This window comes from Diuraphis noxia, unplaced genomic scaffold, assembly GCF_037042655.1.
Source record: "Diuraphis noxia isolate RWA-SAM2 unplaced genomic scaffold, SU_Dnox_SAM2 contig0004, whole genome shotgun sequence".
In the NCBI taxonomy this organism is placed as follows: domain Eukaryota; kingdom Metazoa; phylum Arthropoda; class Insecta; order Hemiptera; family Aphididae; genus Diuraphis; species Diuraphis noxia.
The window spans coordinates 20,592,701-20,602,884 of NW_028301714.1; the positions used below are offsets into that span (position 1 = coordinate 20,592,701).

Genomic DNA, 10,184 nt, shown 5'->3' on the forward strand with positions numbered 1-10,184 from the left:
AAAGTAAATTTACATTGTATAATAGAGCTTATAATATTATATTGTTTTATGCTCATGCGGCTGCATTGAAGTATTTTATCAGTTTATTATTACCATGCAATCAAATAAACCGTTTTATCATACTATCCTCACTTGTTTGTTCAAGTGTTATAGATTTATTTATGTTATTTATGTTCTATGGAAGGCAATATTATAGATCTAACCTATATTATTACAATTACGAAGTATTCTGCTGTATGTCATCAAACAGTGTATTACGAAAATCATGTGGTCTACCAAACGAATATTGTTATCAAGCGTGACAATGCTTGAGTGTTTAAAATTAACATTAATGTTCCAAATTAATATCCCAAAACCTGATACGGTCTACATAAGTGTGCCATTCGATGAATTCAAAAATATCCAATGGTTTGAAAACCCAAACTATATGGAATCGACGTGTGGGACGTTCAAAGCTTATGACGAAGGAACGATACAAAAAGTAAAAAATCACCTAAGTGTGCAAGAATCCAAGTAGTTAAAAATGTTCTCTGTTTAAGATTGTTGGGAGATGGTATACCATGTATGTGTCAAATATTCCGTCAACCACGCATCATTGTAGTCAATTTACAAGTGAATATAGTGTACTAAAATCTTTGTTATATAGACTGTAAATAATTTAATACCAGACAACATTGTAATACACATTAAATTATAACTAAAAACTTATTTAGGTTTGTATTGAAAATTTAAAAGTAAATTCTAATTTTCAAACATCATCCTTCAAAAGTGCTATGATTTATTAAATCACTCTACCTTTTGAAAAATAGATAGTGCTGAAAGTTGTATTAATATTTTTGTTTATACGTGTTTTAACTAAAAATATATTTAGCAACCTTAGATAGGTGTAAACAGCATAATTTTACAAACGATAGCAATTTAGTTAAATTATATTTAACATTTTATTCAACAACAAATTATCGAATTATTTATAGATGTGAAAGGCCCGTGCGGATGCAGTGGAATTGATTTTACAATTGCTTTAAATTATGGTGTTATTTCATTTGTCATGTTTTCGACTAACACAATGTAAGTCGTTTCATAAGTTTTGTTTTAAAAATTATAATAAGATTTATCAATTAGAAAAAAAAAATTTTTAGAAAACAGTCAGTGACTTATGAGTTGGCAACAGCTACGATTTTCGGAAATCGTCAGTTAAACATGAATAAAATAATACTACGAAGTGAGCATTACAATGCATAAATTTAGTATTAAAACGATTAGTCTTGATAATTAAACGAACAGGAAATTAGATTTAATTTAGAAAATATTAACTATGTGTAAAATAAAAGTACTTAATAGTAAGAGAAAATGAAATTTTATATTCTGTGTTGTCGATAGGTATATGATAAGATACGAGTAAGAACATTGTTTTTAATATTGAAGAGTCTAATGTTGGTAAATTTAAAAAATATAAAATACGAGTAAGTATGGGCATTCGATAATATAGATTGTGATTTTCACATATCAAGAGGTAATTGGCCCAGTGTGTGTAGAAGGGAAGTCATTCAATGCGAGGTGGCCGATCGGGGAAAATTACATGAATAATAAGTGTTATTAAACAATGGTTAAGCAAACTGTTTTGGAAGATAGCTCATTTGCTCTATTTTAAGTGGTAAATTAAGAGGAGGTGCGCTTTATTTGATCCAGCCATAATTTTGGTATAAAAACATAGAGGTTGCAAGTGACTTCGTAGGACTGAGATCAGGCAGTGGTATTTTACTTCTAAGGTGTCATCTGAATGTGACTAGTTCATTAGACAATTTACTACTAATGGTCATTATATGAAACTGAATTCATAAAAATTTAAAGTTAAGTCAGTTTTTGCTTGATAATAGTATAAGAGATGTCTGAAGCTGATTATAATAGGATTATTATGGTTTAACGATATATATTTTTTATTATTTTTCCTTAATGCTTTCTTGTCAAACTATTATAGGTACCTAGCTAGTTTTCTTTTCAGGTTTTGTGTTAAATTCAAATGCAAAAGTAACAGGACTAGGAGGTAAGTATTATGTTTCTTAATTAATTAATTAATTAATTGGACAATATCATATAATTGTTTATTAAAGGCTTTGTAATTCCACGCGGCGTTATCGTTGATTCTGATGATTTCAATTCTTATATAATTATGGTGTTCTGCAAAGAAGGTACTTCAAAGATTTCTATCATTCTTCATAATATTCATCACAGAAGTATGTAATTTTGTTTTTTTATAAATAATATTATTTTATTTATAGGGGCGACAAAACCTTCTGTAATGATTCTCGTTAAAGCACTTCCAATATCTAAAGTCATCAATAACGTAGTTTTTAAGTATTTAAATGAAAATAAATTTGATAGTAAGTTATATAAAGTTAATCACGAAAATTGTCAGTATGGTAAAAATATTGTTGGAGACGATTATGTGTAATATTTTATTTTCATTAATTTACTTCGAAAATTTATTTAAAATTGTATAAAATGTATAAGTTATTAAATTATTCAAATTCCGAATTTTTTTTGTAACATGTTTAGAAATAAAATACATAAAGTTTATCATATCATATTGGTTTTTGATTAAATTTATTGATCATTAAAACGTTGAGCTTAATCTACAAGCACTAAACCTCGTTTTATTTAATACCTATGTTAATATTTATAATATCAATTAAAACATTAAAATTGATAGCAAGGAACAACTATCAAAATATGTTTGTTTTAAGCTGATTAATTACGTACCTACATGGTAACCATTAACAATACTAAGGTAAAGTTAAAAAATAGACCTTTAAAAGCAGTTAAAAATTCCAAGCAAAAACTAATTCGATAAATACTAATTTTCTTAAAATATTAAACACAATTTTTCCTTTAATATCATGTTATAATAGTTCGTTATTGTATATTTATGAGACGTAATGTTATATTATGTTTATTTTTGTATTCCCCTTTTCAAATATCATATTATATGAAAGTATCCATAAAACAAGTTAAAAAAAAAAAAAAAAACATTTTAATATTAAAATTTAAATGCTACATTTGTGTTTTTAATTATTCCCGATTTACTTGAAAACATAATATTATTTCATCGCATACCGTTTATTAGAAAAGGAATACATTAATTTCTTTTTATACATTTGAATATTATTTCAAGTTGCATTGTTAATAACTTTGTTCTTTGACAGACTTTCACAAACAACGTTTTTATTTTATTTTTAATTCAAGTCACCGTTATTTTATTTATTTTTTGCTCTAAAAATGTCTAGCTGAGCTTCGCATCACCTTATTATTATAACTGTCTAGACTAAAATGTAAAAGATTAAATGTGCACACAGTTTCAAATGTACATACAACTGTCAATTCGTGTTTAAATGGTCAGTTAGCACGTTTTTTCATTTCTATGGTGAAATTATTTATAGCAATATCGTGTTCATAAAAAAATGCGATTTGTCCATTGATCATTTTTTATAAAAATAATATATTATACACGTTTTGCGCGGTGTCACGAACCGAACAACTTCAATAGACCTTTAGCGTTTGGACGTGGAGACCGTTGTTTGGAAATAACTTTAAAATGGAGTGCGCCAATAAACAGGTTTGGACGAATTTTCGTATTTTATATTTATCGTATCTTTTATAACACTCTAGTCGGCATTTGTGAAGTTACTGTTCAACCACGAACTGTCCACGGTCATTATTTTCATCGCTTACTTCGTTTTTATTAACCGACCATTTTGTTGTGACAATATAATATATTATATATATATACATACAGCCTATCGATCGTGTTACGGCGAATGGCACGGTGACTGCGTGTAGTTTAATGTGCGTGTCCGTTGATGGCGACCGCTATGATCTCTACTCGGTAATAATGATCCGCATCCACATGAAAAAAAAAAAAACGATGACAAAAAAAAATGATATCTCATATCTCTTAAATATTATGCGAAAACACTTAAAGTTATTGTAACAGACTGAACACCGGAAACATGTCGTGTGCAAACCTACATATTTTGTAGTATAACTAGTGGTACCTAGGGATCTATAGGTACTTAAATGATATAATATTGTGAAAAAATTATAATCGTACGGCGAAGAGTTATTATTATTCCCAAGATTATTTATGGTTTACCAATAGTGGTGGTACTGGAGGTGAATGCAAAGAAGGGTTTGGATATTTATTGGGGTGCGGTGGGAGGGTGAGAACCGACTGCAAAGGAGATATATTATGTGCATGCCTGAGTGTGCGCGTACGTGTGTGTGTGAGAGAGAAAGAGCGTGATGGTGTGAAGGGAAAGAGGAAGGGGAATTGTGAAGCGAAAAATAAGTAAGCTGTTCAATCACGATGTTATTATCGACTGGCTGGGCGTGTTGTTGGCACGTTGAATAATTCGTGGCGATCAATCATGACAGGAGATGGTTTTCCCTAGTCCATGTATACACACCACCACGTCGTTTCTCAAATCTAACTTACTCTCTCCTACTCTTTCTCTTACATATACGTACACACACAAACACATATACCGTTTTACCCCCTCCCCGCATCCACAATCATCGTTGGTCGTTTACCACTGTGTTCATTGCACGTTCTAATCCCTTCCCTAAATTCTTTTACACATTTCTTTGCACTTACGGGAACAAAACGTCCGGTGTTATTGTTCAACACTCCTCTCCTTTTCTGCTCGTTAAATACACTTAACTACCTAGCTACCGACAAACGTACATACTATATTCCCCTTCCACCCATCAACACACATGCAGCACACACCCTCTCACGACACCCATTATCGCTCCGTTTCGAGTAAACAATAACTTTTGCCGAAACAAAATTATCTTCAGTATTCTCCACGTGTGTATTGCAATAGATATTTGTATATACAATATACATGTACGTTCAAATTGCTCAGATCACACTTGGAGTTTAACCTTTCCGGACGCAGAAAAGTTTCGAGTAGCCAGTGCAGTTGCTGCGGTGCAAAGCAGCGGGTTTCGATTGCAGAGTGATTCATAAATCTCTACGACGCCTGTAAATTACCATCTCTTATACTCAACGGACTAATGTAAATTATTTACTCAGATAAATCCAGCACATGACACATATATGTATACCAGCATTCTACATTTTGTGAATACTCGTGTATATTATGTGAAAACTTTCAAGATATCTTTGTAATGAGTATATTTGTGTGAAATACATGATACCTTGTATAGCAATGGCATAATTTCATGTCTAGGTGTATTACAAAGTATGTGGGTGTGGTGATTTACGATATGTCTTTGTGTTTGAATAAAAAAAAAACATAAAACTGTATATAATATGTTATATTCAAACGTCATTCATCAAATGTGATTGTTGTGTAAATGTGTTAGTACTTATCTACAAATGCGTAGACTAAGATAATAATGTAATAGTATGTTTAAAACACCGGATAAATTTTTTGGATAATTTTCTATTTGCTTTAAGCATCTCGAGCACATCTATTTCCAAGTGGCTTGTTCTCACGTATCATATACGTAACTTTTCAACGAAAATTGTTTAAGTATTATATTTATTATATAAATTAGTATTATTTTATTGTATTATATTATTATATTTTTAAGTATTCTATGTTATTATTATAATTCGACAATACATAATTGTAACCAAAATATAACAGACCATTTTTCCATAACTACATTTTTCTTATATTTGATCATTGAAAGTATGTTTTTAAATCTGTAAAATACAAAAATAAGCTAAGTTCCTTCCAATTTTCAATATTCTACATAAGAACTGATATAATTTTACATAAAACAACAATATACACTAACATATTATTTTACTTTGATTTGTTTATAACGTGTCCATAAATCTCACGAGAACAAGAAATATTATGTTATATTAAATTAAATATTGTTTTCAAAATTAGTGTTCAGAAAATGTATAAATTGGTTTATTGGTATTCAAAAAGTAATTATATATGGCGACATCCGGTAGTTACACAATATATATTAAAATCGAATTTTGGATATAACAAATGTAAGTTAAGGTGGTTTATCATACTAATTTTTGTAAAATTCTTGAGGGGATAGACCTTTCATTTGGATATATTTAATTTATGTTCAATAAAACATGTAAGAGAAGTTTGGAGTTTTAATCACATTTATTTTCGGTATCATGAAAGTAAAACACATTGATTTTTAAGTGACTGATGTTTTAATTCAAACATTTGTATTGGTTAGAATATTTTTATTTCTTAATCATTGAATTTATTTTACCATCTTAGATCTACATGATTAGTAAACTAGGTGTATGTGTGTTAAATTATATTATAGATAAAACTTGAATACAAATAAATAATTAAAAAATTAGAAAATTATATATAACAATCATAATTTATTTCAATTTTTTTTTTGCATGCTCACAAATAATTTAAACAATATAGAGATATTTATCATAATCTTGATTAAACAAAATATATTATTCATAATATAATACCTTACAGTTTACTTAACTTATTCACTCAACTGTTATTCTCGATATTATATGTTTTTCTAATTTTCAAAAACGTAATTACTTGTTTTTTGGCATGTCAATGGTAGACATAGGAAAAATAAAAATAAAGTATTTCAATTTTCAGTTCCAATTTAAAAGTCTTTGTTTTCTCTTTTCGTTGTGTACTTAACGCTAAGTAAGTTCGGTGCCGTAAAAGTAGAACGAAGTTATTTTTGATTTGTTTCTACTCTGTCTATAGTGAAATATTTTTTTTAATTTTTGTTTCAAATATTTACATTTCATTATTCGTTTGTTTATATACTAGGAATATAATTACATGTTCTTAAAAAGGTTTGAAAACGATCATGTTTTGCATGGAATTAATTATTATATTTTAAAATAACTACTAATAGTGATACTGTGATTCATATATTTAATTTCTGAAACAATTATTGCACAATTATTGTAGTTGAAATTCAATAGAAAACATAAATGATCAAACGTCTTTAACTTAACTTGTTTTAATAAGTTTTTATTTTCTTCATCGTAGTTGGATATAATAATTATTTCTATTTACGAGATTAATAAAGATGTAATTGATAAAAAAAAAAAAAAAAAAATAAAAATAGTTTGTAGAAATCATTACTGGTTTTGCAAGACAATAATAAAAAGAAACAGATCTGTTTTTGAATAAAGTTTTTCGAGAAACAAGATTTTAAGTTACATGAAATTATTTAGGGAATGAAAATAATGTTTCTTTGAATCTTTAAATCATTAAGGACATATTATCTTTACTCTCTCAATATTGAATTAGTTATATTCTTTATAATATAATACGTTTGTAAGTTAAGTAAAGATCTTATAATATTAAACATTTATATGTATATAATTGTACAATTATATGTTTAGCTACTGAACATCCAAACTCAAAATCAATAGTATATATAACATATTTCACAGAAAATATATTATGAAGTGTCTGTATTCGTGTTACGAGATAAAGCATTTACGAGTATTTATTTAAACCTGAATTTACTTATTATATTTATTTAAAACTAAATTTAATATTGTAGTTTGTATGTCTTTAAACATTTCTTGGATAACATATTATTCAAATTCTCACTGTATACTACTATATTCTACTGAATAGTATGTACTAAATTTATCATTTTAACCAGTTGGTTCAGAGATGTCCATATAATTACATCCACATATTATATTATGTTCGTTCAAGGATAAATGACCTACGTAACCCGGTTTGTCTGTGTCCAACATATTTATATTTTTTAGTAAGGGATTATAATTTATGTTTTTCATCCCTACATATCCTAAAACATTGACCCTATGTTTGTTTAAGTATTTGGTGGTTAAATAACTAGAAAAAATAAAAAAATAACTTTTTTTGGTTTTACTGGCTTTTACCGAATTAACCAGTGTCCTGAGAATGTATTTCCTCTTCCAAGTTTTTGTGAATATTCTTAAAGTTTAACTGATATTACAGTATTGATTTTGTTCTGACCAAGTTTATTAAACAACGGAAAAAATACCTTTTTATTGCCATTCTCAATATCACATTATATCAATTTATTTCATACTTACTATTGGTAATTCAATCATAGAAATATAAAATGATATAATACGTAAATAAAATTTAATACAAACTACCTTTTACGTTAGTTTTAATATAATTTTGAATGTTAGTAAATCTTTATAATTTTGGCTTAAATTAAGTTTTGGTTATCATATATTTTAATATATAACATTTGTATATGATAAATGTTTGAGAGCAAAAATAATAGACATATTTTATATTTTACAACACATAAAATAACAAAAAAATTAACGTTTGTTTTTGTATTACCCATATGAATTTATGAACACCTGTTGTGAACTTTTGTACGAGCTATGGCTAAATCTAACTCAGCATGATACAATTAAGCCGAGGTAGGAAGATGATAGCGAAACGTTTAGGATTTACATACTTAAAATATAGCTCAATTTACCAATTCACCAAATTCTAAATGCATATATGTTATTCATAAGAATAAGTATACAACTCAATGAAAAATAGCTCTGTGACCACCGGCTTGAAACGAGGGTTATAACACCGATGGATTTAAAGTTATTCGCCTTAAGAGACATTCGTTGCTTTAGAAACAATTACGTTTAAGAAAATAAATTGTCGAACGACAAGGATTAAATAAATAGTGTTTAAAGGACTTACCATTTTACCAAGAAATTATCGTTGATATTTTAGATTATACTATTGAATGAGATATTAAAATTTATTGCTGACAATCGTTTGCGCTGCGGAAATTTAGTGGTCGACCGACTTAGTATAAAACAACTACATAATTGACCCAATTACCTAATCTTTATATTTCAAAAACACATGAGTTGTTTTTGAAAATACATAAGAACCCACTGAGAGTACTATGAACAATTAGTTATTATTATTTTTTTTTTTATGAGTTTAAAATCAATTGTTACTAATATTTTGGGTGAAGTTCATGATATATACGATCAATGGAAAAGCAACCAAATTCAAAGTTTGTAATATTATTGTAAATTAAAGATGACTTTAAACTAAAAAATAAATATAAAATGACATTAAATAATTCAAACCAGTAATCACAGATATGAAAAAAAGTCAGGATAACTAAATCCTTGTCTGAAAGGGTGTTGAGGGATTAATACTCCCTCAAAAGTTAAATTTTAATATATTAAATTATGATTACTACATATTATATAAGCTATTTATGGTACCAATTATAAGATAAGGATACATAATTAACATAAAAATTTTATTGAATAATTAATTAGATCGGCTTACATATTCATTCATAACTAGCATTTATTCAACGTCTAAAACAATATCTTAATAATGAATTTTTAAATTCAACTTAAATAAAAATAACGTCAACGTTATTCCAAATGAAACAGAATTTAACTACCTATGTATTATCATTAATCATTTAATAAGAAATAGAATTACCCGAAAATGTAATCTTAACTTTTTAGTCAAACTATACCCATAATTTTAAATCGTTCACTACATCGTTAATAATTAAACTTAATTGTTAAGATGGTCATGACGCGCTATTATTTACTTGGAATATTTCAATAGATTATATAGGTAACCATTGTAACAAATTATATTTATGTACTCATTGTACTCATTTGTATGATTGCCTCATTAAATAATAGGTAGGTTTTTATTACTTACCTATCTATATATTATTTTTAACAGAATCTAGCCACCTCTCACAAAGAAGTGTATTAAAGATTTTGAAAATTTTCGAATACACAATTCACGCCTTTGTATGAGTTTAATAAATTACGTTAGTTTTGTTTTCTAAAATTGTTGTACTTTTGAAACAATGTCAACTACCTTCGGTGTTTGGTGGGGATGAAGAAGGGAGGTTTAAAAAAAAATACCATAGAGAGTTTTAGTTTGGAAAAAGTGTAATTTTGACGATTGACATGGTGGGGGACTAGACGGCAGTGGTGCCGGCGGCTTCGAAGTTCATTTTAAAAATTGCTGTGTACAACTAGAATCGTAAATTATCGGTTTTAGTTTCGAAACGAACGACGTGTTTGCAAGGCGTAACGACATTTTTACGCGTGTTCCTCCTCTTTCGTCACGGCGTTTTTAATACAAAAACTTTCACGTTATTCACGCGCGACATTC

At 27.8% G+C, this 10,184-nt stretch overlaps 1 protein-coding gene across 2 annotated transcripts; it reads left to right on the top strand.

The window, feature by feature from the left end:
• The first annotated feature begins 209 nt into the window (after positions 1-209).
• On the top strand, positions 210-2,585 carry LOC107164082 (uncharacterized). Of its 2 annotated transcripts, none has more exons than XM_015511767.2 (7): positions 210-481; positions 540-612; positions 975-1,068; positions 1,140-1,222; positions 2,003-2,044; positions 2,112-2,189; positions 2,280-2,585. In XM_015511767.2, the coding sequence occupies exons 1-7, from the start codon at positions 266-268 to the stop codon at positions 2,450-2,452; spliced, it is 759 nt and encodes a 252-aa protein (XP_015367253.1). In that variant the 5' UTR covers positions 210-265; the 3' UTR covers positions 2,453-2,585. The 2 variants fall into 2 exon arrangements, with proteins under 2 accessions (XP_015367253.1, XP_015367252.1); XM_015511766.2 differs by having other exon boundaries at positions 217-481; positions 1,991-2,044.
• Positions 2,586-10,184: the final 7,599 nt, after the last annotated feature.

Bases quoted from the DNA above. Each gene is read 5' to 3' on its own strand.
- LOC107164082 (XM_015511766.2), top strand. From the start codon at position 266: ATGTGGTCTACCAAACGAATATTGTTATCAAGCGTGACAATGCTTGAG. The intron at 482-539 runs GTAAAAAATCAC...TCTCTGTTTAAG, and splicing joins ACGAAGGAACGATACAAAAA to ATTGTTGGGAGATGGTATAC. The intron at 613-974 runs GTGAATATAGTG...AATTATTTATAG, and splicing joins TCATTGTAGTCAATTTACAA to ATGTGAAAGGCCCGTGCGGA.